The 17,958-nt window shown below is 53.2% G+C and overlaps 1 protein-coding gene across 5 annotated transcripts in view; it reads left to right on the top strand.

Annotated features, from left to right (window-relative positions):
* The window catches only part of SEC31B (SEC31 homolog B, COPII coat complex component), a 38,350-nt gene that overhangs the window by 7,134 nt on the left and 13,258 nt on the right, over positions 1–17,958 (top strand). For all 5 annotated transcript variants that reach the window (XM_074999788.1, XM_074999784.1, XM_074999787.1 and 2 more), the window contains exons 3-16: positions 1,329–1,452; positions 2,417–2,612; positions 5,226–5,321; positions 6,437–6,577; positions 7,617–7,759; positions 7,971–8,070; positions 8,837–8,998; positions 10,421–10,573; positions 11,672–11,902; positions 13,724–13,798; positions 14,935–15,021; positions 15,535–15,643; positions 15,952–16,130; positions 17,400–17,526. In XM_074999788.1, the coding sequence (XP_074855889.1) occupies positions 1,329–1,452; positions 2,417–2,612; positions 5,226–5,321; positions 6,437–6,577; positions 7,617–7,759; positions 7,971–8,070; positions 8,837–8,998; positions 10,421–10,573; positions 11,672–11,902; positions 13,724–13,798; positions 14,935–15,021; positions 15,535–15,643; positions 15,952–16,130; positions 17,400–17,526 (1,923 nt within the window). The remainder of the gene's footprint in view (positions 1–1,328; positions 1,453–2,416; positions 2,613–5,225; positions 5,322–6,436; positions 6,578–7,616; positions 7,760–7,970; positions 8,071–8,836; positions 8,999–10,420; positions 10,574–11,671; positions 11,903–13,723; positions 13,799–14,934; positions 15,022–15,534; positions 15,644–15,951; positions 16,131–17,399; positions 17,527–17,958) is intronic.

Raw genomic sequence — 17,958 nt, 5'->3', positions numbered from 1 at the left:
AATTCACGGTCGTAGATTTTAAGAGTTATAAATTTCATTATGTCAGCTATTTAAATCTGAGAAGTCACAGTGTTGTAGTTGTAATTGTCGGGGTCCTGACTCCTAAAGAAGTTTGGGGGCCTCAAGGTTATTGTAGGTGGGGGTTGTAGTACTGCTGCCTTTAGTTCTGCTCCGTCAGCATTAAACATGTGGAGTATGGTGACTGCTGGTCAAGAGCCCAGCTCTAAAGGCGGAGCCACTGTCTTCAGCAGCAGCACTGAGGTAAGGGTGGCATGGTGTATTATTGCCTCCCTTACTTCATCGCTGTTGCCTGCAGAGCTGGGCCCCCTGTCAGCAGCTGCCACTCTCTGTCCACCCAGCTCTAAGGGAAGAAGTGCAGCAGACAGGGTGACACAGTGTAGTATTGCCACCGTTCTTTATGCACCACTGCTGATGGGGCGCTGCCTTCAGATCTGGGTGCCCAGCAACAGCCGCTGCTCTCCAGCTGACCAGATCTGAAAGCAGCGCAGAAGTAAGGGTCGCAACACTGCAACACCTCTGCAATATTCTTGTGGCCCCCTTCAACTTCCTTTTGGCTCAGGGTGCCTGGTTGAGAGCCACTGGTCTCCCCTATGAAATCTGTACAGTATAAGTAAAAGACCAAATTTTACATGGCGAGACCAGATTTCATGGTTTGTGATGTGTTTTTTCATGCCTGTAAATTTGGTAAGGCCCCAGTAATGGCATAACATCCCTGTACTTGCATGGGAAGGCTACTTTAGGAAATACTCAGTGTATTTTTAGCTGCTTTGATTTCATTGTAGCAGCTGGAAATGAGGAGAAGAACCAGCGTGTTGCGAGCAGCCAGTTCTCCATGGACCATCAGCAAGTGTTTGATACACCCCAGTTAAGAAACCTCTGCAGATTAGGTCTGGAAGGTCTGACCAAGGCTTTATGAACACGATTAAGTTCCAGTGTACCGTACATATTGGAGCCATGATTGTAAGCAGAGTCCTTGAAATAATTGCATTTATATTGAAGACAGAGCCTTTGTGGGCAGTAGGGAGCAGGCATGGGGGTTTTATTTCCATTGTGTGTTCAAAGGGAAAGACACATTTAATCACAGTTCTGAGGATCAGAGCTTCTTGAGGAAGAGCTGCTCTTTTTAAAGGCTGTGTGTGAACATGAAGTTCCCTGTGCTGTTCATGCAGGCAGAATGGTACCACAGGGCCGTGGTCATGCTGACCATCTTTAAAGAGGTCATTTGCTGGGCAAAAGCCTTGTTCTTTTGGTACCTGAGCCCATGGAGAGCTCTCACCCGTGTCCCCTCTCTCCCTGCCTTTGCCTAGGAACATCTGCTCAGCAGCTGGACGCCTCCTTCAGTACAAATGCCACCCTGGAGATCTTTGAGATTGACTTCAGGGACCCATCCCTGGACATGAAGTGTAGAGGAATCCTTCCTACTTCCAACAGGTACTGGAACTTCTTGCTAATGTGCTGGTACAGTAGCTGGACTTGAGTAATGACCGATGTGTGATGGGGTATTTAAGTCTCCAGCGTGAGGCTGATCACGTTAGCAGGGCCTGGAAAGAGCCCCGCCTGGCATCCATCCTCCAACGTGTGAGCATTGCACAGCTTGGCAAAGCAGAAACAGCTAGGCAGCTCCTCTCTTCAGATGGAGGACCCTGGTACATCCACACTGATCAGTGGGGAGTCCCGGGGGCACCCTTGGGTGGGTGAGCGAGTGGTGGCTATTGGTCCACATATGAAATCAGGCCAGGAGCTAGAGCAGTGAAACTGGTTATGAATGGGCTGATGGGAAACCTGTTCACCAAACAATGTGTTCGTAGGAGACAGAACCCTGGGGTTTGAGGCCATTTACACCACAGAGCTACAGCAGTGCAGATGCCCAGGGGAGATGTACCCCACTGCTATAGAGCAGGGCTCGTGGTGGTGCAGCATATCCTGGTTTCCTCCCAGGATGTGTCACACTGGTGCAAGCCCCATTTTGACAAACGACGGCATTGTAACCTGACCTTTTGTATAATACAGGCCAGAAAATTTCACCCATTGATTGTCACATCTGGTCAGGGCAGCGTATTTGCACTGGGCAGTTAGGAGTCGGTGTAGCTACCTCTGTGCAAACCTCCCTAATGTAGACAATCTGTTACTAGGCTGACCTTTGAGTTCTGTATCTTCAAAGCTGTGGAGGGGAGGCACATCTCTTTGGCATGAGATCCCCTGGCCCTTTGAAATGGAGCATGGTAGCTTAGCTCTTGGGATGTTTGATGGGTGTGAGCTGGGAGTGGCATCCCCTGGTACTGGGATTCTTAGCAAAGCGTGCACTCAGGTTCACGTGAAATGACTCACACCAGGTGCTGTTGTTGCTCTGCTCTGCCCTGACTTCACTCTGGCCAGGTTTCTCTTCTCTTCTTAGGTTTCACAAGCTGATCTGGGGCAGCTTTGGAAACAGGCCCTCTGATTGCTCCGGGGTGATCGTAGGTGGAGGGGATAATGGAGTGCTCACGCTCTTCAGTGCCTCCCAGATTCTGACGTCGGGGGCAGAGCCTGTGATCGGACGGAGGGAGAAGCACACGGGCCCTGTTCGAGCTCTTGACATCAATCCTATACAGGTGCACAGCCAGTGAAATATTACAGCACAATGCTGTGTGCTGCCGCGACTGTGGGTAGCCAGCCTGTCTTCCCCTCTGTCCCGAGGGCTTAACTCTAAAGTGGACAACTTACAAACTGGAGAGAAGAAGGGGCTGCTTGTAAAGACACTCGCCTGGGCCTAACGAGATTCGGGTGTAGTGCCATAGACTCTGTGTGTGTGACTTTGGACAAGTCACTTCATTTCTCTGTGCCTCAGTCACCCCTCTGTAAAACAGCTGTTAATACCCCCTGTCTTTGCCTTGTGTGGTTAGATAGCTGGTTCTTTGGGGCGGGGCGCTCTTCATACGTGTTTGTGCAGCCCCTAGCACAGTGAGGCTTTGATCGTGATGCTGTTGTGAGACAAATATCATCATAGCCTGAACGTGTGTGCCGGGGGGGGATGGCCACTGAGTCCCAGGTGCCGACTGAGGGCTGGTCGCAGCCCTTGTGGAGGCTCTGCACCTTCCAAGGCCGTGCCTCGAGCACTTTCAGCTTTCTACCACTGGGGTTAGTCAGACCAGGAAACTGAGCCGTTTTGCCCTTTGGCGGGGTGTGCCAGGGAAGTCAGGCTGCATGTGTGCTGAGCTCACTAGACAAAAAGAACAGAGGTGACCTGCAATATTACGAAGGTTTCTGAGCCAAGCTGAGAACCAATCCTGGGCAAATTGGATTAAAACCAGGCCATTTACAGCTCAGGCTGGAACTTGCATCTCAATAAGGGAAACCAAACCAGCCACAAAAGTCCCTCTGCCAGCCCCACTGGCCAGCCAGAAGCTACACAAACAAACTCACAGATTCGCCAGCTGCTCCTAGTGCTCAAACCAGCAACCCTCCTTGCTCAGGTGAGGGGCTGTGAAAGCCTATTTCACCAAAGCTACACACTCTTCCAGGCCCCAAAGGGACCAGCCACATCCCCAGGTCAGTATATACTTAGATCTCACCTGAAACAGCACGTTGTGCCCAGCCTTTAGCAGCTCAAATCTAAAGGTTTGTTAAGAAAGAAAGAGAGAAAGAGGGAACAAGGACCAGGGTGAGAAAAATAGTTGAAGTGAGACATTACCTATATCAGGTAAAGCTATTGGTGCAGGTACAGTGATGTTATAAGCTGGTTTTCTTGAGCCTCGGTGAAAATACATCCCGTGAGGGATGGGCCCCCACTTCACACAGGCTTAGTTCATGAGGACTGAAGATAAAATGGTCACTGCCAGGCCCATCTTTATTGCTTGCTATGTGGAGGGAAAAACTCTTCTTCATATAGTCCGTGGTGCTCAGGTTGTCTGGTGTGGCACTCTGCCATCGGTCGCTGTGTAAGCCGGCATGTCCCAGTCCATTTCCGTAAAATGTAGAATTCATGTCTGGGTTTCTGTTCCTTTGTTCAGCCCATGTCACCTGACTGGGGAGGTGATCACACCTTCCATTGTGAATCTCAGCACTAAAACGTTTCTAATACAGATACAGAGCCAATATCTATAACTTCACACACGAACAAGGCACAGATACACAAGTAACATAAACAGAATCGGGACGTTACCAGCTTTCATTAGACACCTCACGTGGCCCACCTCGCACAAGATTTGGTGCAAACCTAATACAGTGATCACAGAAATGATTTTAAAAATCCAGCAACATCACATGACCCACAGTCAGAGAGGGGCAGGACTAAAAGGAGCCCGGGACCATAGGATTCTTCTCTGTTCCTCAACATTCCCCCTTGCAGACCTAGTGGAGTACGGGTTTTATCTGTGTGCACGCGCGCGCACACCAAACACACACACACACACACGTACGTTGCCACTCTGCACTACAAAACAAAACACACACACACACACACGTACGTACGTTGCCACTCTGCACTACAAAACAAAACACACACACACACACGTACGTACGTTGCCACTCTGCACTACAAAACAGCTGCATTTCCCACCTTGCAGATGAGTTTGTTTCAGAGCCTGTGTTTGTCATCTGCCAGCACAAGTCTGCTCAGTATTGTGGGATCCATTGGTCAGCAGGTGGCACGGATGTGTAAAATAGTTGCAGCATTCTCCTGCCTAACTCCAGTCCCCGCAGTGCCCTTGGGATTCCCTCTCCCTCCCCTTTCTGCTGTGGGCAAGTTCTCCAGAGGACAGTGGCATTCTAGGCCATACCTATGATGTATGATCCCATGTGGCTGACACGTCCTACAGTTGTGTAGTAACAGAGAGGGAGCCGGGCTAGTCTATCAACTATCAAAACAAAAAAGTAGTCCAGTAGCACTTTAAAGACTAACAAAATAATTTATTAGGTGACAAGCTTTTGTGGGACACACCCACTTCTTCAGCCCATAGCCAGACCAGAACAGACTCATACCAGAACAGAGTTCTCTGTGTCTTAAATATTGAGTCTGTTCTGGTCTGGCTGTGGTCTGAAGAAGTGGGTCTGTCCCACGAAAGCTCACCCAATAAATTATTTTGCTAGTCTTTAAAGTGCTGCTTGGCTGCTTTTTCTTTTTCCTACCATTGTGGTTTTTTATTGTGGTTAGTCTAGAGAAGTTTGTCGTCATCCCCAGGGATACCAACAGCCAAGAGATAACGGTGTGTTTGCTTTCCTCACAGTGTAATCTCCTAGCCTCTGGGGCCAACAATTCTGAAATTTACATCTGGGACTTGAATAACTTCAGTGTGCCCATGGCACCCAGGGCTAAATCTCAGGTAAAGGGGCTTCTCTTCTGTGGCAGTTCTGCATCTCTGAACAGAGACTGGAGGGAGCGGGGGCTGACCCCACTCCAGTACAACTTGTTGCGGGGGCATGGGACTTACTCTGCTAGTCACTGGAGCAATAGCTGAAAACCTAGCGTCAAGCCTCTCTTCCAGGAGCTGGTGGAGGTTATCCACATGGCATGGGGGAGGTTGCACAGGGTTCGCAGGTGCGCTGCTGGGATGGGTAAATCCACTGTGGAGACTTGGCCCAAGGTGCATTTGAACTAGGTAACCAACCAGGGCATAACATCTAGCTGGGGCCATCGGGCTGTCCCTAACACATGCATCAGGCCTTTCCGGAGAAATGAGGGATCTGCTGGGCATCTTGTGAGTGGCAAGAGGCTTTAATTACTGTAATACCATGATTGGCAAATGAGCAATCGGTGGGGCAGAGTTTGTCTGTCGTGCCTGGATGGTGCCTCCTGGCTTTAAAGGGGAAGCAGCCCTTCCGGTTGTGATTTATAAGCACGTTCCCTCTTGTGAGCAGTGCAGTCAGCTGTCATTCACTCAACGAAAAGAGAGCTTAGCCTCTCCTTGGGCAGAATGCCCTCCTTGCTCGCCTCTGACCCCACGACGGTCTGAGGGGAGTTAGCCTTGATTCGACGCTCTCCTGAGATGCTGCAACAGGTCCTCTCTCTTGTGTTCTCACTGAGATCTGTAGTCGGCAGCCTAATCCCCCCTATACCTCAGGCTGCTGAGCCATCCAGCCTGTCCGACTGCATCGCTTCATGCTGGCATTAATGGTTCATGACACACATGTCCAGGGCAGACTGTGGCTTGGAATCCAGTGTGTCCTTCCCAAACTACATGGCCTTCTCCTAGGGGATGTTCTCAGCCAGAAGGGTGTTTTCTGCAGCGTATTCTCCTAAAGGCTTCCCTGGCCCTAGCTGGTTGCCATCCATTCTACTTGTTCAGCAGCTTAGTCGGTGATTGTGACGAGAATCTGTCGCTTCTCTAGGAATGCACTGAAGCCTCAGTGCATGCTAAGACAAGCCAGGGGTGGGGACCCAGTGCTGATGTTTCCCCGCGTGGGTATAACAAATCCATAGCCTCTCTTACTCCGTCAGCCTCAAGAAGACGTCAGCGCAGTGTCCTGGAATCGTCAGGTCCAGCACATCCTATCCTCCGCTCACCCCAGCGGAAAGGCCGTTGTGTGGGACCTCAGGAAGAATGAGCCCATCATTAAAGTCAGCGACCACAGCAACAGAGTGAGTGGGGGCAGGGCTGTGGGCTGGCCTCTCCGAGGTGTCTGCAGCCCACCAGTGCGTAGGGGCTGAGAGGCACCTGCATGGCACCCTGGGGGAATGTCCCAGAGCAAGAGGCCATCTGTGCAAATGACGCAGTACGCACACTGGGCCTCTGATCTGCAAGAGAGTCTGGCCAGGGTATTCTTACATCCTGGGGAGTCTGTGCCACTACAGTGACCCACAGGGTCCTGTCTTTTGTCCATCTTAGCACTCTGAGAAGAGAGGCCAAAGGTCAAAGGGACTGTGGGAACTGCCTCCCTGCTGGCTCCCTAGCTTGCCCCTTCTGAGTCAGTTCTGGGAGAAAGGCATGTGTGGGGGCTGGGCGGAGGGGCGGGTTGATACTGTTGCTGTGCTGTCTGTGGGGTGAGCCCAGGGCAGCACTATCCTGGGCTATGAATTGGCATCTTCCCCCAGTACCAGGTTCACATTACAGCAGCGATGGAAGAAGATAAAGGCACTAATCTGTCTGAGAGCAGAGAAGGGCAGACAAGCGTCTGGTGTAGCAGCAATGGGACATCTGGAGACACGTGTGTCTCTGAGGAGGGGAGAGCCAGATTCTTGTGAGTCTGGGCTAGGAGTCAGGTGAACATGTGACCTTTCAAGGTAGATGTTTTCAAGGGCAAAACTGGAACTTGGCCAGGAGTTGTGTTCAGGTTGGAGGGGAGACCCAGCTGCAGCTGGGCCGGGGAGCCAGGCGCTGGGTTTTCTTGTCAGTTTCACAGTTCCAGCCCAGTCCTGAAATGGATGAGACAGCTAGCAGCCCCCACAGACCCTGCATCGCCCTAACTACACAACAGAAGTGCTGTGCCTCTGGCGGAGGTGGCGTTATGTCAGGGTAGTAGGGCACTTACATGGCTGGAGCAAGGCTGTGGGGTGCACAGTGGTGCACTTAGATTGAGGTAAGCCACCTCATTTCGACGTAACTGCATCATGCAGACCAGGCCCTCGTAGCCACCAGGCAGCACGGAGGTGTTGTCAGCCTGTGCTGTTGTCTGCCTAGATGCACTGCTCGGGAATGGCCTGGCACCCAGAAGTCGCTACCCAGTTGGTGCTTTCCTCGGAGAGCGACCACATGCCAGTGATCCAGTTATGGGACCTACGCTTTGCTACCTCTCCATTGAGCCAGCTGGAGGGCCACAGCAGGTAGGAGCTGGTGTGTTGCTCTGAGACCGTCTGGCTTTTGAATTGAGGAGCAAGGATGCATGAGTTTCAGTCTAGCCTGAGCGAGGCAGAGAGGCGATCTAGCAATGCTGCTCCTGTGCGAAGCTGTCCACATTACGCTGCTGCAGCGTAACTGGGGGTGGGACCTTCTTGCTTTCATGGAGTCGAGTGTGTTGTCTCTGATGTGTTTCAGGGGAGTCTTGTCTATCTCCTGGTGCCAGGCCGACCCTGAGCTCCTACTCAGCAGTGCCAAAGATAACCGGATCTTGTGCTGGAACCCCTGCATTGGTGAGGTGTGTGCAGGTTTGACTCCCTGGCGGGAGGCACGTGCCTCCTGCCTGGCTTGTATTTGAAGGCTGTGCCAAGTGTTTTTTCTTGGTTTATTTCTCCATTTTGTTCCTCTTTCTCTCCTGGGGTGTCTCCTTCCCTTGACAGCAGGTACTAGTATATTACAGTGGTGGGTCAGAAGCACAATCAGTATTTCTGCACTTGTGCGTGTTGTCCAGATGCTCACGTGCCTCAGTAGCGTGGGTAAAAATAACAGTGTGTACAGTAAGGCGCACCTTCAGCTGGTAGAGTGGAGTGTCCTATACCTTATCCCCTAGGTATATGCAGTATGTGGGCTCTCTGTGTACCCAAGCCCTGCCTCCTAACACTGTCACTGCAGTGTGGTGTCCCTCTCCTGGCTGCCGGAGGGTTTTGTTGTGGTGTGTAGCTGCAGGTGTGCTGCCTACGGGATATAAGCCACCCGAAGACTACTCCTAGCTTTAGAAAGCAGAGCGAAACTCGCTGTACGTACGCGTTGCAAATCAGTTTCACTCTGCAGCCAAAACCCGGCTGCTTTACTGCACTTCAGCCTCTGGAGCCTCCTGCTGTTGGAGGGCCACACTTGGTTTTTTGCAATATTGCAGCTACGGCCTGTGCTGGCAGGTAGACTTCCAAGAACTCGTCAGGGCACGTTATGCATGGTGAGAAGTCAGTAGTTTGTGGCAAACAGGTGGATTGGGGGAAAACGAGTGACTCTCTCTCTTAATAGCCTTCCTCCTCCCCTTCTGTTAGGTGGTTTATGAGCTGCCCACTCAGAGCCAGTGGTGCTTTGATGTCCAGTGGTGCCCTCGGAATCCATCAGTCTTCTCCGCTGCCTCTTTTGATGGGTGGATCAACGTTTACTCAGTTATGGGAGGGAACCTAGCAGCTCAGCAGAAGACTCAGGCTGACAAGGTAGAGCCTCAAGGAATGGAGAATGGGCGAACTGGGAGGGCGGGTTGGCGCGTGGGTTCGGGGAGCTCTAGGAAAGCATAGCCAAGGTAGTGCATTGTTTCACTTTGGTCACAGGGAGCACGGCCGAGCAGGGATCTCCTGTCCACAAAGTGTTTGTGAAAGCCAAAGAGTAGTGGGGAGCTAGGGGGCTTCTGGGCTGACCAGCTAACATCCAGCCACAGCCTCCAGGATTCTGGGCCTACGCTGCTGATAGAGAGAAATGTGACTCAGTAGCTTTTAATCAGTTTTATTAAAGTTACATGACACAAAAGTAGAATGAAGCAAAGGTATCACTAAAGTAAGCTACTACTGAAGCAGACTACAAATAAGATACGTTCACCAAGTATTTGTATTGAATTGGAAATAAATTCTAAAATCCCTTATCAGATCAATACAGCAGATAATCAGTCCTTATTGATGCTGAGAGGAGATCTGGGGTGGTGGGCTGCCCGTTTGGTTCTAAACCCCCAACTGAGGAATTTTACCGAGGCCAACCTAATCTATAACTTGGAGCAGATTAAACAGTTTGATATTAAAGCCAGATTGTCATCTCATGCCAGGAGCACAGCCACTGAGCCAATTACAAAGTGTCCTCCTTAGACTCCGTCTCCGCCTTTCCCCAGCAGAAATAGTACAATACAGGCTGTAGCAGAATACACTGAGCAGCTACAGTTGGCCAACGCTTGTGTGCAAGTAGCTCAAAGTTTCTTAGGGCGCTCCAGTGACAGGACCCGCTTTAATTAGCATCTTGATGATGCTGTGTGGAATTGTTGAGACATGAAGTTTCTGGCGCTTTCCCTGTGTGGACATCAAGGGTGCTTATATGAGTGCTTGCGCAATCAACTACCTTAAAATTAGAAACTAAAGCAATCAGAGTTAAAACACAGATCAAAATAGAAAAAGGGAAAATAAACTTGGTCCTCAAGTTGGGTCATGCATATCAACGTTTAGTTCTGGGGAAGGACCTGCTTAAGCTAACGGCTTGTAAAAAATCGTCAATGTTCACATGCCACTGAGGCTGCGTATCCGTCATAGCTCAGCGTTGACTTCATGACAACTTAATGTCGTTGTCTCTCCCAAACAAGGCAATCTGTGTGTTTAGCAGTGGGGTGGGAAGCAAGGAGCTTCTCTTTGGAAGGTCACGTGTTAGTAGAGAGAAGTAACTTCTCCAAATGAAACTCACTGAACACCTGAAGCCAGTTAAAGTTGGTATAAGGGCTGTACACCCTGGAGGCACCACCCCAGGGAACATGCTGTGTGTTGTTTCTTTCCCAAGGAGAAAACCGACCTTACGGCTGGCCTGGGCTGGGCTGGGCTGGACTGAATGAGCTCGTTGCCTGGAATATCGATGTAATGTGTTTTATTTTGCACCTCTGATCTCAGATCTCCTCCTCCTTTGACACCTTGGAGCCCTTTGGTTCAGGACAGACTCTTCCTCCTCTTCGGGTGCCAGAGGAGGCGGCTCAGACCACACTGATCCCGCCTCTGAGAAAACCCCCCAAGTGGATTCGCAGGCCTGTGGGGGCCTCGTTTGCAGTAAGTGTGTGGAGTGAGTGGCCTTGCCTGACAAGGAGAGGTTACGCCCCTCCTCCTAACCCCCAGACGGGAGCTGGTTCCCGTGTTGTGGGTTTCATGATGCTGACTGTTTCGATGCTCCTTGGTGTTTAGACCCCATGTCACCAACTGCTCTCTCTTGAGCAGCAGCGGGGGCTTGCTGTGAAGTACCGGTTTGACTCCCATGTCCTTCCTGTTGGAGAATTAAACTAGTCCAGTCTGAGTGCTGTAGGCAAGATCTGTGCTCACTCCTGCTCTTTCTACCAGTCAATATGTGTCCTCCTTCTCCTTCTCCTAGTCCCTCTCCTCCCTCATGTCCTTGTTCTCTCCCTGTCCTCTTTCTCCAGCCCCACTTTGCTCTGCTCTGCTGGGTGCCATTTCAGGTTGGTGGTGTAGCTGTTTAGCTGCAGGTGGGAACGAGCCAGCATTGTGTTACATGCTGTGTGGTCAGTTCACACACTGCACTTGAGGTATGCAATGTAAGTGTAAGTTACTAGGCCAGAGACACAGGCGTGCTTGCCAGGAGTGGGTGACCTCAGAATAAACTTGTGCCAGTAGGGGCATTGTGTCTGTGATCACTGTGCTTGGCTTCCTGTCCCCCTAGAGTCTTAACATTGGGGAAAGGCCTCAAAGGCTATTTTCACTGCATTGAGCGTGAAACGGTAGCGACATGTGCTGAACCTCTGTGAGCCTGATACAGAATTGCTGACTTCTCTTAATTGGAGGCCGCTGCGTATCCACTCGTCCGATGAGGGTTATTGCAGTTGGCCCCTCTGTTGCAGAGAGGAGTCAGTCTGTACAGCATCTGTCCTCTGGGCTGTTGGTGTTGGCAATGAGCTGCAGACACCTGCACCCCCAGAGAGACCACTGAGAATTGCAGCTCCTGGGACAGGGGCTTGGGGCGTTGATGCTGCAGGTCCCAGGTTTGGTCGCTGCAGCTGACTACAACATGAGCATGTGTTCAGCTGTCCTCTGCCTGGGTGCCTCACAGTTGCCCTGCCCAGCACCTTGGTGTCTCCTGAGTGCTGGTTTTAACTTTAACCCATTTGGACGCTTCCCTTTTCCCTCTCTTCTTCTCAGTTTGGGGGGAAGTTGATCACTTTTGGGCTCACCAAGGCCCCAGCACCGCAAAGGCAGCAGAGTCCCCCGCGCCAGGTGTTCATCAGCCAAGTTGTTACAGAGACAGAGTTCCTGGCCCGATCCAGAGACCTGCAGAGTGCCCTGCAGTCGGGAAACCTCGTGGACTATTGCCAGCACAAGATCCGGGCGGCCCAGCTGCCGTTTGAAGAGAGCATCTGGAGCTTCCTGAAGGTAGGACAGGACTGGTGACCTCATTCCATCACCTGCGTGTTACTGGCACGTGCCCATCACTCGTGCCTGGCCTCGTGTGTGCCCAGCTCTTCCCAGGACTGACCAGTGGTTAAGCCAGAAACGTGCCCCATAACGGTGCGCTTGGGGAGAGCCCTGGCACGCAGGATAAACGCACAGGCCAGAGGCCTGTTCTCCTTTCCATAGGGCCGGTGTTGGCATCAGACTGTGGTGGGCTCTAGGCCGGGATAAGCATACAGCAGTCCCAGGCAGATGCTCAGCCTCCTCTAGGCCTTTAGTGCGTTCAGTGGAGCGCCTTCCTTCGGTCCCCCAATGGGCCGAGATCAGCCCGGAGGAGTCCAGGCGGCAGTGATATCAGCAGGGTCACTTGCTTATGCCTCTAGCCCCCTTGGCATGCAGACCACCCAGAAGAAGATAGGGACAAAGCCCTCAGTCTTCCATGACGGACTTGACAGTCCCTTCAGCCAGTTGGTTTGAGCTCCTGCCTCACATTCAGCTGTGGCCCAGGCAGCCTGGCTGCTCTCTCCAGGTTCAGCCCAAGTGAGGTGCTCTAGCCAAGAGTGATTTGCTTTCCAGCCAGTGTCCGAGAGAACCAGATCTACTGCTGTCAGCTTGGGCATGGCTGAGCTAAACCCTCTGTCCGCACCAGCGTTTCCTGTAAGCTGAGCGCTAGGGCAGCCGCTGGGAGAGATTCACAGTGCCACAGCTGGGCTTGGGGTCTCTGTGGGTGGTGCACGTTCGCACGTGCCTCAGGGGGCTTAAAATTATTCCACACATGGACGGAAAAGATGAGAGGGGACATTGGCCCACACTCGGCACTCCCGCAACATCACTGGGGCGTTTGCCATCCAGCAGCTGAGGGCTGGAATCTGATCCCTTCTGCAGAGAGAATGGTGCCTTCCTCCACAAGGAGTCTCACCAGTGCAGATGAGGCTGGCTGGGAGAGTAAGGTCCTACGCAGCATCAGTTAGCTTGTGTGAAGCTGGCCCTGAGTAAACTGCTTGGTTTTTAGCCCCCACCTTACACTGGGCCATCACCTTTGAATCCCACCCAATGTCTCGGCCATTTGGACCGAAACAGCCCGGTGCTCCTTTTACGCTGGTCGTCCCCAGACTCCAGCTGGTGAAAGCTGGCTGATCAATCACTGGGCCAAGCCAATGGCCTCTAGGAAACAATGCTGCCTCCTGCGGTTTGCAAGCAGTCCGTGTTGTGTGAGAGCAGCCCTGAGCAGACACAGTATTTACTGCTCATATAGGATTCTCCATGCCTAGGTCTGAGAGCTTTACAGAAGTAATTCCGGATCGTCAATCCCATTTTACACTTGGAGAGACTGAGGCACGCAGAGAAGTGACTTGCCCAGGGTCACATAGTGACACAGCTCTCCTGACTCCCACCCCAGTGCTCTAGCCTGTAGGCCTCTCTTATTCCATAACTGTGGTGCTTTCAAGTACTCTTCCATAGTGCTGCAGCGTCCAGGAGAGAGCATGCAGTGTGGGAATCGGTACGGCAGTGTAGCTGGTGAAGTGGGGGTGCGTTGAAGGAAGCAGCCCCCCTCTGGTTAATGAGTGCAACAAGCAGATTGTATTGGATTGCTGGGGGAGATGTGGCCAGCAATGTCTCAACCTTCATCCGCCAAGGGCAGTTTATTCTGGCCCAGCGCCCAGGGAGAGGCCAGTATGGCCCAGCACTGATCATCTGTAAACTGAGCACTGCGCGTGGCACTGCCAGCAGCAGCTGGGTGCTGCCTCTGTGCAGGTGCCTATTTTATGCATCTCTTTGTCTCCAATCCCCTCCGGGGCCCAGGCAAACGCAGAGCCAGACTCCAGATCTAAGCTCCTGAGGCTACTGGGCTATCGCAGAGAGGAGCTGCAGAAGAAGGTGAGTGCCTCCTTACCAAGTAACACCTTTACTTAACAGAGGGCCCTTTGGGGCAGTGGCTGGTGGCATGCAGGTCCCTTGTTGGAGACGGGTCAGGGGACCGGTGAAGAACAGAGAGTGCAGGGAAGAGGTCTTGGCTGCACTGTGATTTGTTAAGCAGTTTCCCCCCGAAGGTTTCACTTGGGGTGTAGCTTGAATGTCTTTGTGCTGGTCCTGCCGACTGGGATGTGCGTGGCTGATTTGCCCTCTAGCTCTCCCAGTGCTCTTTGTTCCTGACCTCCGGCTCACCTGGCAGCTCCTCCGGCACATCTGGCTGTGGCCTGCAGGATGCTCTGGCAGCTCTTTGAGGTTGGATGCGGCGTAATGGTGTGGCAGGTCTGAGATGGGCATGTGGGAGCTGCCCTGAGACCGCCACTTCTGACCTAAGCTGAGACTTGAGCTCTGGTCTTCAGAGGTGAAAGGTTAATACATTTAGTCCCCACAGCTGCTGGCTGGGAGCAACAGGAAGGGCAGAGTCAGATCGTGTTCCTCCTTCCTTCTAATCGCTGCTGAGCATTCGGCCCCTGCCCTGCCCTGCCCTGCCCTGCCCTGGGTAGCTTTACACGGTCCCAGCCCCGCCTCAGATCTTCCCTCATCTCATGTGCTCCCCCAGGCGCCTGCTTTGGGTTGGGTTCACCAGGAGCCTCTGGAGATTTCAGGAGCTGAGTGCAAACAAAGACCCCGCTCAAAGGAAAGTCCTGGTGCAGCTGTAACTGGTGCGTCACTGCCGTGCGGTTCTGTCCAACCTTTCTCTGCAGGCAGCACCTGTTCTTAGCACCCCGCTAATGCTCCGAGTTACGAGCAAGCCAGGGGAGCCCTGACAATAGGGGGAACGTGGGTGCGGTGGTGAGTAACAGGGCGACAGAGCTGGATGCCCTTGACGGCCGCAGCAGAGAATGCTGCGTTTATGCCTCAGGGCAGAGGAGCCTGCGCGAGCAGAGAGGGGCGGCAGTGATGCAGGTTTGGGTGCGTTGATACAGAGGGCGGTTTTGAACCGGCTTGGCAAAGCCAGTGGAGTTGTTCGGCTTGGCTGCTCTGTTGTCCTTGCATTCTGCTTTGGGTCAGAGCCTTGACACCGCGACTGCGTTTCCTCACAGATTACATCCTATGTGGGGAGCAGCGTCCCCGAGAAGCAGCCCCTTCCCGAGGCAGATGGCTTGGCTCAGGCTACGCAGCCCATTCAGGTAGGCCCAGGTCCCCTTGCTGGCCATCGGGAGCGAACAAAGGAGGACAGATTCCAGCGATCTCTGGGGCTCAGTGCAGGGCGCTGGGGGTGAGGATCTGGGGCCCTGTGCAGGACCCCTGGCTTGCGGCTCTGTGGCTGAGTTGCGCAGGAGAGTGGACTGCTCTAGGCGCTCAGGGCCAGGGAGGCTAACATGCAGGCTGCTGACTACCCTACAGCAGGCCTTGTTTGAGCAGCGCTCTGTTCTGCATGCGAGGGTTAACCTTACCCCAAGTAAACTCCATGGCTCTGCACCTTCGGGCAGCTGGCCTCCTGCCATTGCTTCACCATCGAAGCCCAGCAGCAGGAGGCACGAAGGAGGAGGCCTGAAGCTTCCATGCTGAAGTTAGCAGCGGAGAGAGAATCCCAGCCAGGCAGAACCACCACAGACCCCCCTCACCCAGCTCTGTGATCTGTTGAAACTGCCTGAGTGAGGCTCACATCAATGTATGTTCTCCCTGCTCTGTCGGCCCAGGGCTCGAGACACTCCCTGACCGAAGTGGGTGCTGCTTCCTCCTCTTCGGGGTTCTTTGACAGCCTCCTCCCTCAGGACACGAGCCCGTTGGTGATCCCGGTCACAACAGGTACCACATGGCCTGAGTTAAGTGCGGGGAGCCTCTGCCCTAAAGAGGTACAGCCCGGCCCTTTGAGGCTCTTTGTAGTGTGCCCTCACCTAGGGCCTCTCCCTCTGCCTGTGGAATTGATCACAGGGCAGCTCACGGAGGACAGAAGTCCAGTCCTACCCATGAGTGAGTCCCTGGAGGTGCGGCGCAGTTATGACAGAGCTGCCTTTCTCCTGGGGTCCGTGGTTCACTGCAGCCAGGCTGGGGTCCGGCCCCTGCATGAACTGTTCAGGTGCTCAGCCAGCCTTTCCCACCCACCCTACCTGCAGACACTGACGGGCTGATCAGCCAGGCGCTGCTGGTGGGGAACTTTGCCGGCGCCGTGGAGCTGTGCATGTGTTCGGACCGCTTTGCTGACGCCATCATTCTGGCTGTTGCCGGTGGGGAGAAGCTGCTGAGGGAGACCCAGAGGCGGTACTTCGCCAAACGGAAAACTGAGATTTCTCAGGTGAGTGTCCAGGCAGAGATGCAGGGCAGGGGCAGGAGAGAGCAGACTGAGGTGTACGGAGCCCGAGCAGACTTGGTTGCTGGCATGTACGCGGGGGGCCGGGATGAAATGCCAAACAGGAGGTTCTGTCCAGCTAATTTCCATCGCTGTCTAGGTATTTACAGTGCACTCAGAATCTACTACGTGTTTTAGAGCGTTTGTCCATGTGATCCAGAACTCCTCCTGAGCGGTCAGAGCTAGGACCACCAAATCGGGTATGCAGCTTCCTCCCACCCTAACTTAGAGCAGCATAATGGCTTGGCTGTGCCAGAGAAACAGAATGGGATTGCTTCTCATAAAACCAAACAGAAAAGAGACACTTACTTACGAGATCAAGTACACTCCTCAGAACTGATATACCTGAGCAAATGCTGGGAGAGCCTGAACTGCGATGAGCCCGGAACAGGATTGCTTCTCAATAAACCCTACAGAAAAGAGAAAACAGAGAACTTGGGGGCAGCGTCCCTTTCTTTGGCTTAATAGCACTGAAATCCTGGTTCTCTATAAAAGTTATTCTAGTTGTATGACTAAAATTTAATCTTAGCAGATTACAGTCTTTGGCATATGTAGGGTCTTCATTCTAGAGCAGCTGTACCGCTGGGGCTGTGTAAACCAGCCCTTGCTCGTCTGTATGGTACTGCACCCAGCATTTGTGGAAGCAAGTGGTGCGGTTCTCTCAGTGGTGGGTAACTCAAAGGTCTTTTTACTCCTCTTATATTTCCATATTTTATTCTCTCTGCCTCAAGAGCCAGGAAGATTTGCTGGGGCGCAGACTCTGTCCCCCAGCATGATTGTTAAGCAGTCTCCTCCCCAGCTTGTTCAGCCTGATGGCTTTGCTTACCTCCTGTGTAAATGTACTAAATGTAGTGCCTGCAGCCAAGCTGGTCAGACAGGTAGACACACATTGGCCTGTCGAGGGCAGCCTGAGCACGTTCCAGAACTCTGCACGCATCACACAAGGGTTTTGCAGGACCAGCTTGTGTCGGTGTCTCAGTTTGCGTACGATACCGCACAGGGTACCTCTGCCGGCAGTGTACTGAGGGCAGTGAGTGCTCAGGTCTGATGTAAGTGACAGTGTGTGTGTGGTGGGGGGGGGCTTCTGCCAGCTGCCACGGAAGGTGCCCCTAGGCTCACGCTGATAAGCTAAGTGCGAGGTAGATCTCTGCAGACCCCAGGGCTGCAGCTGAGGTTTGAGCCTGGGGACTGACAGGCCGTTTACTTCTCTTGCAGCTTCTTTCCTCCATCGTGCAGCAGAAGTGGAGTGAAGTGGTTTGCTCGTGTGCCCTGCAGAGCTGGAAGGAGGCCCTCGCCGTCTTGTTGACGTACTCCAAGCAAGAGGAATATGCCCAACTGTGTGGTAGGTGGGCTGCCCACAGAGACGGGTGCATGGAGCTTGGGCGGAGGTGGGCCCGGGGTGTTCCAGGCAAGACAGACGAGACCATGAGCTATGTGGGAGGTAAAGCAGGAGGGGAGACTCGGTGGAAGTGGGCGCAGGAGCAGTAAGGCAGGGCGGAGTCTCATGGTGAGCACAGGGAGGTGCCAGTGTCTCCTTCAGCCTGCGTCCGTGGCTTGGAAAGGACTGTGGGCAGCGAGGGCAGTGCCTCCAGGCCCTGGCCCCAGGAAAGTGTTGTGCCCATACAGAGCTCCTCTGGGAAGAGGCTGGGGCTCCTCAGAGCGGGCAGGCGGGGGGCACCCCCTTGCAAGTGGTTCGTCCTGTTGCTCCCCGTCCTCGCACAGTGGCAAGTCTGGAAGCAGCTCCGCGGTTTTCCTCCCAGGGCTGCTCAGGGCT

Source organism: Carettochelys insculpta, chromosome 7 (genome assembly GCF_033958435.1).
Source record: "Carettochelys insculpta isolate YL-2023 chromosome 7, ASM3395843v1, whole genome shotgun sequence".
NCBI lineage: Eukaryota > Metazoa > Chordata > Testudines > Carettochelyidae > Carettochelys > Carettochelys insculpta.
The sequence above is the reverse complement of the archived record's forward strand: the minus strand, read 5'-3'. Positions and strand labels throughout refer to the sequence as shown.